Source organism: Chanodichthys erythropterus, chromosome 18 (assembly GCF_024489055.1).
Source record: "Chanodichthys erythropterus isolate Z2021 chromosome 18, ASM2448905v1, whole genome shotgun sequence".
Taxonomy (NCBI): domain Eukaryota; kingdom Metazoa; phylum Chordata; class Actinopteri; order Cypriniformes; family Xenocyprididae; genus Chanodichthys; species Chanodichthys erythropterus.
In genome coordinates this window covers 37,282,438-37,301,128 of record NC_090238.1, presented here as the reverse complement: position 1 = coordinate 37,301,128, position 18,691 = coordinate 37,282,438, and the positions used below count along the sequence as shown (strand labels likewise).

General features: G+C 35.0%; 1 protein-coding gene across 2 annotated transcripts in view; it reads right to left on the bottom strand.

Annotated features, from left to right (window-relative positions):
- Positions 1–10,402: 10,402 nt before the first annotated feature.
- Positions 10,403–18,691, bottom strand: part of si:zfos-364h11.1 (NACHT, LRR and PYD domains-containing protein 3) — a 56,006-nt gene continuing 47,717 nt past the window's right edge. The window contains exons 5-10 of one of the 2 annotated variants that reach the window (XM_067368465.1): positions 17,626–17,796; positions 16,070–16,240; positions 15,280–15,450; positions 13,580–13,741; positions 12,642–12,688; positions 10,403–12,561 (exon numbers count right to left, since the gene is read on the bottom strand). In XM_067368465.1, coding sequence (XP_067224566.1) covers positions 12,002–12,561; positions 12,642–12,688; positions 13,580–13,741; positions 15,280–15,450; positions 16,070–16,240; positions 17,626–17,796 — 1,282 coding nt within the window. In that variant the 3' untranslated portion in view covers positions 10,403–12,001. The remainder of the gene's footprint in view (positions 12,562–12,641; positions 12,689–13,579; positions 13,742–15,279; positions 15,451–16,069; positions 16,241–17,625; positions 17,797–18,691) is intronic. The other variant, XM_067368466.1, reaches the window with a different exon arrangement.

Below are 18,691 nucleotides of genomic sequence, written 5' to 3'. Positions count from 1 at the left end.
TTCCTGTGCGCTGTGCTTTATAGCGAACACACGGCACGGCCTGACTCTTAAAAGAGTGGGAGCTGCACATTACTCTGATGTCAGACCTGCTCTCCACCCTCCTGCTTTTTTCCTTCTGTTTGTTACTGGAATACTCTGAAACAGCGTCTGGTCTGAGATGGTCAGAAGTGTCCAGGGGTGTCTGTGACCCCTCAAGTCTTTCTTTAATGCTTTTTAAATCTAGCTTGACAGCTTTATTTTGTCAGAGTTAATGCTCTGAATCAGAGAAATGACCTTGTGAAAGTGTGTTTACAAATCCACCGACATCCCAGCTGCTGCTGACATCATTATGGGGGTGAACATAGAAAAGAGAGCATTTTTCGAGTGACTGTTTTGTGTTGTTTATTTTACACTTTTGCCTTTCAGACAGTAAGCAACCACATAGCAACCACCCTGAACACCCTAGCAACAGCATAGCAACACCCTGGCAACCACCCACAACATGCTGAAATTGTGGCAGTGCGTTTGACATGACAAATTCCACTCAAATTTTATTCATACTATGTAAAAATCTAGTTTATTTTCTTGCTGACAAGCACAGTAAAGCTGATCCAGTTCTTTAAATCTTTGTCTCTGTGAAACATCTGAATCGATGATTAACAATCCAAATATAACAAATCTCTTAATATGATTGCCAGAGCGTTGCTATGTGAACTTTATTGTCTTTGAAATGATAGATCAGCACTGATGGACAGAGTTTCTGTGTTTGTTTTGAGTGGAGGTCTGAATCCAATAAGAGTCAATGTTTGTTTGAATCAGTTCCAAGACATTTCCATTTAAAAACACAAACCATTATTGAGGTTGAGCTGTTAGTTTATGGACCTCAAAATTAAAATTTAAAAGTGTCTCATAGGCCCAAATGAGAGCATCATTTAGCTCTTACTGAACACTTACTGTATGTCAGTGGTTTTTGTTGCTCTGTTGAGGAAATGCAGCTGTCAGACGTTCACTGATGTAAAACACACTAATGAATCTCTGATAGTTGGACATATTCAGGTGAGCAAAACTGTGAAGCATGAAGCAATATTATTATAACTTAAAATAACAGATTTCTATGTGAATATATAGTAAAGTGTAATTTATTCCTGTGATCAAAGCTGAATTTTCAGCATCATTACTCCAGTCTTCAGAGTCACATGATCCTTCAGAAATCATTCTAATATGATGATTTGCTGCTCAAGAAACATTTATGATTATTATTAAGGTTGAAAACAGTTGTACTGCTTCATATTTTTGTGGAAACTATGATAATTTTTTTTTCAGGATTCTTTGATAAACAAAATGTTTAAAAGAACAGAATTTATTTGAAATGTAAAATAGGGCTGTCACTAACAATTATATGAAACAAACTCTCAAATTTTGACATTTTTAAAGAAATTTAAACAATAAATACCATTTTGAGTCTATTTAATGTGTTGTGACAGATCAAGTGTAGTACCTCAGATCAAGCGGCTCATGAACCGCTCATCTCCTCTTACTAGTTAATTTATATCAACAAATAAACATTGGTGTTATGATTGGTTAGATCACCTGTCAATCAAACTCCAGGCGAAGAGGCAATTGGTACGAATAAAGTAACCCAAAACACCTAATAATGTGGTTTTATTGAACAACGCTGTTAAAATACATAATACACATAATTTAAACTTAATTTTAACTTATGTACATTACGTGTTATACCAAATGCCTGCAGAGGGCGCCAACGGTCTGACAGTTATTACACTTTACAGCATGATCAAATCCTTGTTTAATATTGGCCATTTAATTTAAATGTCAACTTAATTTTTACTATTTGGCCACTTTGTTACGATAGAACTGCTACAGCGAGGGTTTAAACTTTTATTTTGAAATCACGATTAACGACAATTTGCATATTTAGAAACATTGATGTATTCTGTGTTGGTATCAGTTTATAAATGATTTACATTACAAATCTGATTAAATGGCACATGTTGTGTTCTCAGATGGCCGTTATATGCAGTGTTGTCAAAGTCTGTGGTTTTCTCGCATAATTGGGCTACTTTAACACTATTGCTGCGGGTTGTTTCTCATGTCAGCGGGTTGAAGTGACCCCAAATAACATATTTAGCCCCTGGAATGCAAATATTTCCAGGAGGCAATTTTACCCCCCTGAAATGTGATTGGACTAGATTTGTGTAGCAAAAACCCTGGTTATATGAAACCCAAACTCACAGCAAATGCTTAGATGGAGTTTGAGATGCGCTTCACGCATATAAATGATAACAGCAGAACACTTTACTATGAAATACAAAGCGCATCAGACTTTATATGCATTCCCAAAATACACGTTATTGGAAACACAAACAAACATAAATAAAGGCCTTCTGAAGCAAAGCAATGCATTTGTGTAAAAAAAAAAAAATATCCATATTTAACAAGTAAAATATCTAGCTTCCACCAGTAGTGTGTGTTTTTCTGAACAGTGCGATTATAGGACAATGTTTAGATTATGTGTTGCAGATTAAGTCTGTAGATTCAATCTCCAATAATCACTGTTGATGATCTACCATCATTGCTCCCTCGAGAAAGACACTTAGTCAAATTGAAACACAGTTCAAAATCATTCTTGCTTCCGTAGTCTGATTTATTTATGAGTTAAAAAGGATGTTCATCAAGAAGAATATGCAAGTCCGGACTTAATTATCCATTGGGAATTGGTTGGATCGTGAAAAGTGGCTGTTACTTACTAGAATGGAGTCTTTTAAAAGATGTTTTTTCATGCACACACACAGCATTGCATTTTAAGGAAATTAAGCCAGGAACAAGTATTAAAAAATGTGTTTGCTATAGTTTTATGATGTGCAACATTTTTGTGATTTTTCCCACTTGTACCCTCATCATGATGTTACTGGAAAAGGAAAGTGAGTAATTCCATTTTGATTGAAAGATGATGAAGGCATTTTTACCTTAGAACAAATATATTATTTAATCTTTGTTTGATCTTCTCATTGTAATATATTGAGTCAATATGAGTGACATTCAGAGGACTGGACATCAAAAACAATAAGTTAAGAAATTCCAGGACATGCTGGACATATCTGGCAAATTGAGCAGATGGAAATGATTTATGAAATCAGGGAAATTATATATTTTCAAGCTTGAATCACAGTTTCTGAAGTGTTTTGGGTTGCTAACAAACAAAGCTTGACCACAGTGAACGTGCTGTGTAAATGTTTATCTGAGTTAACGTGTTAAAATCCCAAAGTTTCATTATGTCCATAGGAAATTCCGAGATGTTTTTCTCATAAGTAAACATCCTATTGGATCACTAGGAACCGTTGGGTCACTTTCACTGTTCAGACTGTGGAAACTTCACACATTCTGTACCAAATGTTTTACCATGAATCTTTATATTTTATTTATAGTAATCCTCATAAATTAGGTCTCATTCGAAAGCTGGAAAACTCAAAATTAAATCTGTGAAAACTGCTTTGAAATCGGACATTGCATTACCATGGAAACAGTACTTTAAATCCTTTTAACAGGCCCCCTCTGTCATGTTTCATATTACAAAATTTATTTTAAAACTATTTTATAAACACATATCGTTGGAACGGTCTGAGACTCAAGGTTCCATATTTGGCAACTGTTTTGTGATAGAAGTGATGTTATGACAGAAATGTATTCATTTGTTAAAGCAGAACATGTCAAAAAAAAAAAATCAATAGAGAGTGTGTGACACCCGGTGGCTGTTATTGGTATTGTGCCTAAACAAAATCTCATGGGAACTTTAATTTTTGTGATATCAACTTCAAATTCGGAAAACAACTTGGTTAGACATGATTTTATAGCAATTGTAGTGTAAATATTATTTTGTAAAATATATATTTTGTATAAAATAAAAATGTTTTCCTGCATAGACTGCATAGACGTTTCACTTCTTAATGTATTGTCAGGAGCCGCGGGTATTGATTTAGTTTTGTCTGCATATGTTTTTTTGAATCTCAATGTGACGGCACCCATTGACTTCCATTGTATGAAGATGGTTTCAGCTAAAATCTTCTTTACTGTTCATCTGAAGATAAAAAGTCACCTACATCTTGAATGGCCTGAGGGAGAGTAATTAACAGCAGATTTTCATATTTGCGTGAATTATCCATTTAAGGGATGGATTTGCATTCAGTTTACAAACCTGAGCAAAGTTGCATGAAGCAGTTTAATACGAAACACTCTCAAGATGAATAATAGATAGTAGGTTTTTTGTTTAAATGCATTTGATTAGAAATCTTCAAGTTGGCATGGGTGATAGTGGTAATAGTGTGAGTTTGTTGATTTTGTTCATTTGTTCTTGCATGAATATGTATATTTGTATACCACACCAGTGATGAAAAATCGAGATGAAAAGCCAGAAAATTAAATGGATGTCGTTCAGACATAACAAAAGCATCTGGACATTTCAAAGAAATATTCCACCCAAACATAAAAATTATGTCATTTGCTGGTGTTTTTATTGTACTTTTTTGCCCTTTTTACAGCTCGACAGCCTCTGATCTCCATCTGCTTTTATTAACTGGAAAAGAACCGAACGCTCTCATTTTTAATGGAATATTTAACAAAAAGATTAAGCAAAGACAGAAATAAAATCTCTAATCAGTCAATAATGAGCTCAGCAATGTCCATATTCTTCCCAACATGTTTGATATTTTATTTTCATTTGATATATGATGCAGCTGAGAAAAATTATTAGAATGTGTAAAAAATAATGATTATTTGTTATCAGTAAAAATTAAATTACTGATAAAGACAAATAAAACGAGACAAACAGGGGAGAACTGCACACAATAATCTTGTGCTGATTTATGAAGCAGTTCTGTGTGTTTGTGTTTCAGAACAGAATGGAGCATTTAATTGTGTTGATTTGGTGTCTGGGTTTCTTCAGGAATATATTTTTAAAGTGTGGTTTTGAAATTGTCTCGAGCTGTGGAAAGTTTTAGGGCACATCACTGCTTTCAAAACACATCATGTCGACACGTTAGACGTCCAGACTAACACAAACATGAAAGCAAGTATAGCAAGTTTACTATTGTTAACTATATATATATATATATATATATATATATATATATATATATATATATACAACAAAATTGCTAGAATTTGAAGTAGAACAGAAACTATAAAATATATTAAAAAAACATAAAAATCTATTTCAAAATATGAACAAAAATTATAATAGTAAACTGAAGTACTGTATACTATTACATTTAAAGTCCACCTGTAGTCAATAATTTTATCCCTTAAAATTCATCTTTGATCACCAAAATTACATATTTAAAATCTTCATGCCTTAAAGGGATAGTTCACCCAAAAATGAAAATTTGATGTTTATCTGCTTACCCCCAGGGCATCCAAGATGTAGGTGACTTTTTTTCTTCAGTCGAACACAAATGATGATTTTTAACTGCAACCGCTGCCGTCTGTCAGTCAAATAATAGCAGTAGATGGGAACTTCAACTATAACAGTAAATAAAACTTGCTTAGACAAATCAAAATTTAAACCTGCGGCTTGTGACAGCACATTAATGTCCTAAGACACGAAACGATCGGTTTGTGCGAGAAACCGAACAGTATTTATATAATTTTTTTACCTCTAATACACCACTATGTCCAACTTCGTTCAGCTTCCTGTTAGTGAGGTCAAAAAACGCGTTCTGTTGACAGAAGTGATGTCTCGCCCATATACTTCAATGAGCGCGAGACATCACTTCCGTTGTCAGAGCGCGATCCGACCTCACTTGCCGGAAGCTGAACGAAGTTGGACATAGTGGTGTATTAGAGGTAAAAATTATATAAATAATGTTCGGTTTCTCACACAAACCGATCGTTTCGTGTCTTAGGACATCAATGTGCCGTCACGAGCCGCAGGGTTTCATTTGGATTTGTCTATGGAAGTTTTTTCGACTCTTATTGTTCAAGTTCCCAATCACTGCTATTATTTGACTGACAGACGGCAGCGGTTGCAGTTAAAAATCATAATTTGCGTTCGACTGAAGAAAAAAAGTCACCTACATCTTGGATGCCCTGGGGGTAAGCAGATAAACATCAAATTTTCATTTTTGGGTGAACTATCCCTTTAAAATAACTTGAATGTAACCCTACACCCTTGCCTCATTTATTATACGTGGGTCTATGAATATGCTAATTAGCCCCGCCTCCACTCACTCGCACAAGCTCAGATGAGATCCGCTCGGTCAACTTACTGAGGTAAATGCTGCACAATGGTATCATTTTTTTACAACGTTGGACACATAATGGTAATTAATATGATTAGCCTTTTGCTTTACTTTGTTATCAAACAGCTAATAACGTTTTGGTAATGTTACACAAACCATGTTCCCATTCGGCATGAGAGTCAGACAGCTGTTTTCTTAGAAATGCTTTGAACATCAGAATATCAAAGGCATGTAGTTCATCATAACATCATAATATACATCATAAACCCGCTATATTGCTAAATCTACACAATTTTTTATATCAGCATGAAAATATACTGGGATAACCTTCTCTCGAGACTTTCCTGCTTCAGAGCGCTCATAGTTAATGATATGCTAAAGCCCGCCCGCACATTGACAATTGATTGGTTATAAGGTAGTTAGTGACGTCAGAAATACTTATGAATTTGCACATGGTTTGTCTTAAAGCATATGAAAAACACCACATAGACATATAATCAACATTAAAAACTTGATTTCCACCATGAATAATTTATCCCTTAAAAATAATCTTTGATAATCACATTACATATGTTTTTCATGTGAAAATAATTTCTTAATGCCTTAAAATAGCTTGCCTTGAATGTAACTCGATACGTGAAAACATGAATATGTAAATTATTAGCCCCATCTCCACTTACTTAAAACTGTAGCAAATGCTACATAATGGTAAGTGGAAATACTGGTTTAATTCAGCCATATATATTTGAACCAGAAACTGATTCGGAAGAAAAAGAAGAAGAACAGAAGAGTTGATAGTACAGGGTCGACTACAATCAGCATCTGTAGAAACACTGAACATCATAGAAAGTCAGTGGAGAAAAGCCCCGCCCACACGAGACAGGATTGGTCACATATTTGTGACAGTAGGAAATGTCATCAAAACTTGTTTTTGGTACACTGCAGTTTTAAGAAAATACTCAGCTATGGTGTTGACTGATTAATTTACACAGTTTGTCTTCAAGCATATTAAAACACCACATAGACATATAAACAACATTAAAACACTTTTCACCTCAGCGGGTCTTTAACAAACGTCATTTTATTCTTTAAAATGATGCTCTGATTTTTATAATCCATGGAAATAAAAATAAAATAAATTTTTTAGGCCTATGCATTCAGAATTTTAATATTATCCAGACAAATGACCCAGTAACTGTATCTACTTCAGTTTTCTGAGACGTTCCCCACTTCAACATGACCCAAAGCCACAGAGTCACATTTCCAGTCCAGAAACATGTTTGAGATTATGGGTGTGAGCGCTGAGCGTGCTCATGTCTGGACGGCATGGAGTCATTTTAAGCTGCTTTCTTCAGCAGAATGCTTTATGATGCCGTCTGTCTCTGGCTGAACTCCTGCAGCTCTCCTGACCTCACCACCATCAACCAAACCTCTGAAGTTTCCACAGCACACTGAAGAAACATGAGCATGACTGAAACCAACCAACTTATGCAACTTATTACCTTGTTTTTACATGCTGCCATGAAATTACTACGTTTTTTATTGTATTTTTAGCATGGTAACGCTTTAGTAAAAACTATGGTGTTTTTCAAAACCACACTTTCAAAATAAACACATTCAGGAAACCCAGACACCAAATCAACATATTAAATGCTTCATTCTGTTCTGAATTAGAAACACAGAGCTGCAAAATAAATCTGCACAATGATGGAATGAATTGTTTTATGCTATTTTCTCTTGTTTGCTCAGAATAAACCACATACATTTGTCAAATCACGGTATTTTTTGTATCTTCTACATGTAGCTTTGTAGTACCACATTTGTTTATTTTATTTACATGCATGTTTATTTTATTTTATTTATTTTTTAATGCATAAGAATATATATTCAAGAAACACATACACCAAATCAACACATTAAATTGTGCTGCATTATAAATCTGCTCAATGATAAAGATTATTTCCCTTGGTTGCACATAATAAATTATTTATTTATTTATTTTGACATAATAGAACAAACAATGGTTTTACCATGGTGTTTTTATTTGTATTATTTTGGACATGTAACATGGTAATACCAAAGTTAATTTAAGTCTTTTCACTCTACGGCCATCTTTGAAATGCCTCTCAGTCATGCGAGTGCAGCTCCAATCTCTTGAAAGGAGAAACATCAAATTCTCCAAAGCTGTTCACCAAGCTTTCGATTAAATTTCATATTTGAATATTTCATATTTTTCAAGCTGAATAAAGCTAATGTGCATGCACAGTCCTAAGTGTGCGTCTCTATAGGAAGCGTGTGTCTGACTGTTTCTACAGAAACCGGAGCTTCTAACGGCCGCTGCAGTGATGCGATAACCAATCGTCGAGTGGCTCGTATTTAGAAGGCGGGACTTATTCCGCCATATTGTGCATTGCACTTTCTTCCATTAATATGAGTGTCTTTCTATATATAAAGTTTTTGATAATACAACTCTTTTATGTTATATGATATATGGTTTTTGTGTAGGTGTAGGATGATAATATGTGTTTTTGTTTGTTAGTTTTTTTTTTTTTTGACAAGTAGCATTATATTCACTCAGGTCACTTTTGCGATGTAAAAATGATTTATTATGAGTTTTATCAGGGTTAGGTTGGGTTACATATTATGAGCATGTGTTTGGTCATGATATCATGGTAACCCTGTGTAGTTGTGGACATGTGGTACTTCTTCATATAGAGTTTTCTGTGTCTGTGAGCGGTTCAGATGTTGTAATCAGTTTTCCTCTGCTGATTTGATAGCCTGCATATGGTCGTGTCCGGAAGTGTTTGTGATGGTTGTAACGTCCCTTCAGTTTACAGACACACTCATCACACTCAGCTCACCGTTATGTAAGTGGATATAAACAAACTCTCTAATGACATGATGGAAACTTTAGCTCTCGCTTTACAGAAGGAATTATTTTCCAGAAATGAAGATTCTGTCATTATTTATTCACCCTCATGTCATTCAAACTCGTGTGCTGTTGTTTTTTTCATCTTTAATGGGGTCCTATTAAGGTTTTTTTCTTCTTTTTTCCCCCGTCTTCACCTTCATCAAAATAATGAACATTCAAGCAGGAAAACCTGATCAAAAATAATAAAAAAAAAAAAAAAAAAAATCAAGACTTTGTAAAAAGGTGTAATAGATCACCATTAAAGAATAATTTCATCACAGAAAGCATCATATGACTTCAGAAGACTTGAAATATAGTGAATGACTCTCATGGAGCACTGTTAAGATACTTTTTGAGTTTTTTGTTCTTTTTAGGGCTTTACAGACATGAACAAGAACCACATGAACATTTTTCATCATTCTCTTTAACAGCAAACCTGTTTGAAACGACATGAGAGTTATTTATATGTCATGTTCCTTATTCTTATGCTGTTTTGTTTTCAATTTAAAACATGGCAAAAATATATAATGACATTATATTTCATTACAATTTAATGGCAGTTTATATTATTGGATGAAGTGCTTTCTGCATTCTCTGTCATTCAGACTTCAGGTTATATTGGTTAAAGTTAATTCTTTAAGCGTCAGCGCCACCTGCTGGATGACATTTAGTGTTGGAAGGAGATGAGTGTTACCAACATCCTGAACACTGCAGTGATGAAGAAGAACCTGAGGACCAGACAAGAAAGACCTACACTTAAAGGTCACCACAGGGGTGAGATATTACAGAGGCATGAACATCAAATACTGTGGCTTCTCTACAACAGACAGACACTGTTTCCACATCAGCAAGTACTTCTTGCCAGCTGTAAAATTCATTTTTCACAGTTCTTACCTGCATGAGCGTTTGTTACATTATGATAAATCATAAAAAATGTTAAATGAAAATCTATAATTTTAAAATAAAACAAAAAAAAGTTGTACTTTAAAGATAAAATATTTGATTTGTTTACCTGCATATCATGTGACTATTAACCAACATCAGAGAACCATGAACATGCAAATGTTTTGATGAATAATTTAAACATCAACATAAAATCTCAGAAGATAGGGGTTCTTCTTTTTTTGAATATTAAGAATAACAAAAAGAGGTAGAGTTTTTCCTAATAACACCTGGAGTCACGTGTTCTGTGATTTTATTCCATGAAATGCTTAATAGCACATTAAAACATAAAAGGCTCATCCTTTGACCTGTTACAATGCTTTATTGGCATTTTTTATTTAATGTTAAAATATGGTGCAATTAGACAGAGATCAAATTTGTATAAGGAATAACAATTTTAAGTAAAAATATAGAGACAAACAAATAAAAGTAAATAATACTTTATAATAAAATCCAGAATAATATATTTAAGAGATAAAGATGGTAAAGATCAGAGAGAAAGAAGGAAAAAAGAAATGCAGAATGAAAGAGGAAGAAGAGAAGTCGAAGTGAAGAGCAAAATAAGTGCAATGAATATATATGCAGGAAACTTACATCCTCATAAAGATCAGAGTGACTGGTCAAATGTCAAAGATAGATGAAAATACATATAGAAGGTGTTGTTTTGACATCTTTAAGAGAATATTGCAGATCTTGCGTTATCTCATGACATATTTTGATACAAAGGCACATCACAATCAATTTTGATGGAAAATACAATCTTACAGACACCAAAGATCTTACATTTGGAAATAATCAGACATATCAGAACATATACATTTACATTTATGCATTTGGCAGACGCTTTTATCCAAAGCGACTTACATTGCATTATACTATACATTTGTATCTGAGTATGTGCAATCCCTGGGATCGAACCCATGACCTTGGCATTGCTAGTGCCACGCTCTAACCACTGAGCTACAGGAAAGCTACATATAGCAAAAAAAAAATTGATTAAAGAAATCAATGACATGTAAAATAATATTATATGACGATTAATAAAAGAAATAATACGAATAAAGACATTATCATAAACACTGACAATTTTGGATAAACAAAAATATAATGTTGGGTTAAAAATAACTTTCTGTTAAAGGCTGTGAGGATTTGAACCAGATGAATGTTGAACTACAACTATGATGTCACAAAAGAGCTTTTCACTGTGCTTAACCCTGAGTTATCATCATTCTGAACATCGCTTTTAACCCCGGGTAAAGGAACATTTCACACTTGTACTTTAGAAGCGGGGTTAGCACTGCTTTTTACCCGGGGTTATGAAACCCTGCTCTAGAGTAGAGTTAGCACTGCTTTCACTGAGATCCATGGTTCAATCACACCAAAATATTTTTTTGACTGACTGGAAATTGAAGGAATGAAGTTAAACTGTAAACTCATGACATATCAAAATTTACAGACATTCACACATATAGTGTCTTCCAAACATAAACATGCGTACTAATGCACTATTATATGACGTTTTTAAGTATAAATAATGCAAGTAGTGCGTTCACACTGAAAATTCCAAAAAGAAAAGAAAAAGTACATTTTAAATACCCGAATGATGCACTAAATAACGGAAAAAACGAAGTGTGGAATGTTGGACATTTCATGCACTCAACTTTCACAGCTAGAGTGTCGTTAAGGACGCAACTTCAATCTTCCTCCAGGTGGCGCTCAGAGACTCAGAAAGACAAAACATTCAAATGTCTTTATAGAAACACAATAGAAGTCTGTGGTGTGTCTCATTTAAACTGAAGTCAATGTGTGTTTCTGTATACACAATGAAATTAAGATGAGAAGAGAGAAAGAGTTTACAGCTGTGTGAGTTAAAGAGAGATAATGTGAGTGTGTTTCTTTCACTCATCTGTGTGTCTCAGTTGTTTCTCACAGGAAGATGTTTAATCTCACACAGAGACACTGAACTATCATAATCAACCCTAAATCCAGCATAGAGGGGTTCAGTGAATGTGCTGTTGAATGCGTGTAAGTGTGTGAGTGTGTGTGTGTCAGAGACGCTGTAGAAGGACAGAGTGCCGGCCGACCAGTTCAGATACACTCCTACTCTGTTAGAGAGACGTGAAGGAGCAGATATTTCTGTGCTCTTATTATTGTGTTTGACAGTAAATCTGTTATTAAAACAGTTCAGACTCCAGGACTTTTCATTGTATCCAAACACACAGTCATTGCTCTTTCCTTTTCTGCTGATTCTTTTATATGTCACTGATATATTAACCCAGGACCCGCTACATTCAACCTCCCAGTAACAGCGTCCAGTCAGACTCTCTCTACACAGAACCTGAGGACACTCATCAAATCTCTCTGGATGATCAGGATACGGCTGCTTCTCTCTCACACATGTCACCTTTCTGTTCCTCTCAGACAGAGTGAGATAAATGTTTACTGTGTTTAAATCCAGTGTGAGATCGCATGCATCTGAACACAAGAAGAGATTATAACATTAATAACAACAAAACAATGATTAAGGCAGGTGTGTGTGTGTGTGTGTGTCCTACATTTCTGTGGTCCTGCTGTAATTCTGATCTCTCCTCCATGATCCACACTATAAACACAAATTGTCACAGTCAATTTACATAATGATTCTTTATAAAAAATAAATAAATAAAAGTGGGCATTAAATTGAAAATGATTTTCTCAACTAAATGCTCATGTTAATTTATAACAGATAAAATTAAGTAACATTTTTAAATCACAAGCATGAAAAGTCTGATCTGAGCTTATAAGGAACATGTGAATGACTTAAATTTCAGTCTGTTCGTCACACAAAAGTTATCATATATCTTAAGAGCTGGAAAATAGTGAACTATATCTCAAACTCAGGCCGGTGTCTCTTCTGATGAAGATCCTCTGAGATCTTCTGTCTGTCCTCCATCATTTGATGTAGTTCCTGATTCACAGCCTCTATCACTGAATAAGATCCTCAAGTCTTGATCTACAGACTCACCTTTACATTCACTGATCAATTGTGTCTTTATCCTTTCATTTGTTCAAGTGTTTTAATCAATAACTGATATTCATCTACTAAATGCAGAAATCTCCTGCTGTTCAGATGCTCTGCTTTATTCAGCATCATGAGGACAAATATAATTTCTTCTCATTCAGACTGTGATCTCTGAGTCTGTATCTTGATCTGTTTTTGCTTCATGTCTCTGACAGCACTGAGAATTTACTTTCTAGAGCAGCAACAAGCTTTGAATTGATGTTTTGGGATCAGAGATTGAGTCTGTTTCTCAGATGCTGCTGTTATGAGTCACAAGCAGCTGATGATCTGAATCAAGATCATCTTCAGTCTCAGAGTTCAACACATCCTTATTTTCCTGTGCAGTATGAATGTGTATATATGTGCTGTATGCAGGGATTTATGATCATATGAGTTTATAGCACACACATGTCCAAACACACATGACAGGATGATTGTTAGTGTTGAACATACTTGAGTTTGTCCAGTCTGTAGTTTGGATCAGAGAGCAGCTTGACTAATGATTGTCCTGGGTGATTGTAGCTCAGATCCAGCTCTCTCAGGTGTGAGGGGTTTGAACTCAGAGCTGAAGCCAGAAAACAACAGCCTTCCTCTGTCACCATACAGCCAGATAATCTACACACACACACACACACACACACACACACACACACACACACACACACACACACACACACACACACACACACACACACACAGTCAAATATATTGTATCAGTTGCAGTATTGGAAAGAAAAAATAAACTGGCCAATATAGTTTAATTTGGATACAGGGAAAACCACAATTTTGAAAAAGAAAATAGAAGAAAATACTATGGAGTGAATGGGTGCCATCAACTGTCATAGATGTACTGACAAAAATCTATATAGGCCACTTTTATTTGGGATTTTGCAGGCGGGAGCAGGTCAAAATAATATTTTATTTTGTGGAAGTGGGATAGAATCCTGCGAAAGGGTGTGGGACTAAAACATAACGATGAGTAAACTCAGAGTCACTTTTTCTCCACAGATCACTGATTACAGATCAGTTCAGCCGGAGTAACTCTGGGTTCAGTGTTTTATTCAATGTCACAGTGATGATGGAGCAGAATTGATCTCAGTAACAGTTTCTGTTCATCTCCACTTCTCAACACTTTAATCAGTGAAAATATTATTTTCTTATTTCATTACACACAGGATCTTTGGCGTCCGTTCGTACCCCACACATTTACAGAGGGACTATAAAAAAAATACTATTTTATCTAGCTGCAGAGGGTCATAGAGATCCATTCGGTTTTCTGGATGTGACCAACTGTTCTTATCACAACATTTTTAAATACTCTGTGAATATATATATATTTAAACATTAAAAAATACATTAAAATATTTGTAGTATTTTTGTGCAAGGTTATAATTTGTTGTTGTTTGAAGGGTTTGAAGTCTGTTTTTGTTTGTCTGTTTGTGTGTGTGAATGAGCATGTTTGTTCCACATTACATTTGTGTTCCAGTACCAGGTCATCGTTTCTGTGTAAACATGTTCAAAGTAATGCCAGATTTACTGATTTTATTGAAAAATGAAAAAAAAGAGAGAAAAGATTTTGCCTTTCCCATTCATTTTCGATGTAGAAGACCCTGAGTGTGACTTTTTTTTTAAAATATCATCATAACATCATAACTGAATCAAGCTTAGTTTTGTGTGTGTGTGTGTGTGTGTGTGTGTGTGTGTGTGTGTGTGTGTGTGTGTGTGTGTGTGTGTGTGTGTGTGTGTGTGTGTGTGTGTGTGTGTGTGTAAATAGGTAATGTAAAATCATCAAATGGGGTCAGAAGGCCGTAAAGGCCACATGAGGGTTAAACAGGCTGGAGCAAATACAAACTCAAAGTCATTAGACACACTGAAATCTGCTGATATATTACAAACAACCAGTGCCCAGTTGCTCTAAAGTAATCTGAATGGATCTTGGCTATCGCAATAGAAAAAGAAGGTATTATATTTATTTAAAGTATTTTTACTAAACTACATTGGCACAATAATAAAAGATGAAGCAGTCAAAATTTCTTCATTGTGAATGCAAAGTTTCTTGGGTGAAAGCTATTCAAAATGCAAAAACATTGAAACCCCCCCACCCCTCCTCTAATAATCCAGATTTAGGGCCAGAGAGGGCATCTTTAATTTACCTCAGTATGTTGAGTTGACGGTGTAAATTCTTCAGTCCATCAGCGAGAAGCTTCACTCCTGAATCCTGCAGGTTATTGTGACTCAGGTCCATCTCTCTCAGTGAGTTTGATGATTGTAGACATGAAGACAAACTTTCACAGCACTGATCAGTGAGATTACAGTCAGCGAGTCTGTAACACAAGATGAAATAGGTTTCAATGAAGAGGAAATGGTGGATTAAAATATTGTTTTTTGTTTTCTGCACATTGATCACATGTCAAATACTCTATTTTTCATCAGGAGGTGAACTTTGAATATTTACTGACAATCAGGTTATTATTATAAGGTTATTTTAAAACTGACTCTAGACAAGTTAGTCATACATTTTATGCAGGTAAAGCTCTGTTTGCTGAAATCATATGACCTTCGATTAATATTCCACAGCAACTGATTTGACAAAACAAAGCAGTAAAATGTTAAAATAGGTTGTTAAAAAAAAAGAAAAAAGTGTATTATGTTTAATTTAAAGTGTTTTATATAGACTACATTGGCACAATCATAAGAGATGAACAGGTCAAAATGTATTTCTTTTGAACACAAAGTTTCTTGAGTGAAAGCTGTGCAAAACGCAAAAGCATTGAAACCCCCCACCCCTCCCATAGTAATCCAGATTTGGTCATTGAAAAAGTATGTCTGGATCAGGATGATCCAACCCAATTTTACTTTGAAAAAACAGCAAAAAATCCAGATAAAACATTTGAAGCAACTGGGCCCAGGAGATCAGGACCAGAGAGGGCATCTTTAATTTACCTCAGTATGTTGAGTTGACAGTGTAAATTCTTCAGTCCATCAGCGAGAAGCTTCACTCCTGAATCCTGCAGGTCATTGTTACTCAGGTCCAACTCTCTCAGAGAGTCTGATGATTGCAGACATGACGATAAACTTTCACAGCATTGACCAGTGAGATTACAGTCAGTGAGTCTGTAACAGAGGAAATGGTGGATTAAAATATTGTTTTCTGTTTTCTGCACTGTAAGGGTGGAATTCCTATAGGGGTTCAGGCTGTAAGGTTTGCCAAGCGACTAAAGAAACTTTAGCAGCGAGATGGTAAAAAACTGTACATTTCTTGTCTATTACCACCCACTGCAACTTATACCAACGACGGAAATAAGCGCAGTTATAATAGCAAAATATATGAGAGAGTGTTGCTGTAGTGTGACAATATTGTATTGCAATAGGGAGCACATTAATGTTAATACTAAAACATCAAAACTAGTTAGCGCATCATTTGTAACTGAAAGGGTTTAATGACAATATCTGATTATGGTTACACTTAAAATAATTACAAAATAGATGTATGAGATGATAAAATCATATACCATTAATCATACACAGCATGTATATAAAAAGGTACCTGTGAGATAGAGTTAAAGAGAAAGAGAGAGAGAGAGAGAGAGAGAGAGAGAGAGGGCCAGAGAATCCCCAAGAAAAGCCAAGAATCAAAGAAAGCAGAGAATAAAAAAAGACAGAGCTCAGTTAGAATCTTCTTTTATCCCTTCCTTGACCATGTGACTGAAACAAAAATGTGAGGCATTCAAACTGACCAATCAGAAGATTAAAACTTCCCCACTGCACTAAAGGTGTGACCATTTGTAGACCCCCAATGTACATACATTTTGGCCTATAGGGCTTGATCACTATCAGCACCTTTGTGTCTTCCAAATGGCCCTTGTAGCAAGAGAGAGGGGGTTGAAACAGTAAAGCAAATGTCTTTATTCATTTTAAAATATCTTTGGATATTTTCAATCTTACAGCACAATGATCACATGTCTAATACTCTATTTTTCCTCAGGAGGTGAACTCTGAATATTGACTTATTATTATAAGGTTATTATAAAACTGACTTGAGACAAGTTAGTCATACATTTTATGCAGGTAAAGCTCTGTTTGCTGAAATCACATGACCGATTCACTGTGATTAATATTCCACAGCAACTGATTTGACAAAACAATGCAGTAAAATGTTAAAATAGGTTGTTAAAAAAAAAGAAAAAAAAAGGATATTATGTTTAATTTAAAGTGTTTTATATAGACTACATTGGCACAATTAAAAGAGATGAACAGGTCAAAATTTATTTCTTTTGAACGCAAAGTTTCTTGGGGGAAAGCTATGCCAACCACACAAAAGCATTGAAACCCCCCACCCCTCCCCTAGTAATCCAGATTTGGTCATCTGAAAAAGTATGTCTGGATCAGGATGATCTAACCCAATTGTGCTTTGAAAAACCGGCAAAACAAATCCAGATAAAACTTTTTGAGCAACTGGGCCCAGGAGATCAGGACCAGAGAGGGCATCTTTAATTTACCTCAGTATGTTGAGTTGACAGTGTAAATTCTTCAGTCCATCAGCAAGAAGATTCACTCCTGAATCCTGCAGGTCATTGTGACTCAGGTCCAACTCACTCAGAGAGTTTGACGATTGTAGACATGAAGACAAACTTTCACAGCACGGATTAGTGAGATTACAGTCAGCGAATCTGTCACACAGGATAAAATAGGGTTCAATGAAGAGGAAATGGTGGATTAAAATGTTTTTTTCTGTTTTCTGCACATTGATCACGTTTAATACTCTATTTGTCATCAGGGGTGAACTCTGAATATTGACTGACAATCAGGTTATTATTATAAGGTTATTATAAAACTAACTCTGAAAATGTCATACATTTGATGCAGGTAAAGCTCTGTTTGCTGAAATCACATGACCGATAGACTTTGATTTATATTCCACAGCAACTGCTTAAACATAACAGTGCAGTAAAATGTTTAAATGATATAAGAGGTCAAAACATTTAAGAATGACAGTCACTGTTCTTGTACATCAAGCAATAAAGCTTGGCAGTTTAACACTGTCTGTCTTTTGCTGCACTGACACTATTTATGTTTTCTGGATTCTGTTAAAAAATAAACCAGTTTTGTCCTCTTCATTAGTTTCTGATTTCCCACTGATACTGTAATCTTGTTGTTTTGTGTTTTTGCTATTGGTTTTCTTTTGTATATTTTGTCCAGCACTTTGGTATTTTTAAATTGTGCTATATAAATAAACATTGCATTGTATTGTAATGTATTTAAATTGTAAAAAAAAAAAAAAAAAAAAAGAGAGAGAGAGATTAAAAAAAAAAAAACAGTCTCACAAATTCACAGGAATTACAATGTTACTCTATTATGCAAATATTTCCATTTTGCTGTCAGGAGTGGACGAGCCTTACAGGGCCATGACCACCATAGACATTGAGAGGGGACAAGTAAATAAATAGAAATGGCCAAAAACCCTTCATTACACAGCGGTCCGTATGTTGTTAGGATGACAAAAATGTTTAAAAGTTACATTGTTGTCTGCCTCAGTGGTCTAACAGCACTCATCAATGTCAAAAT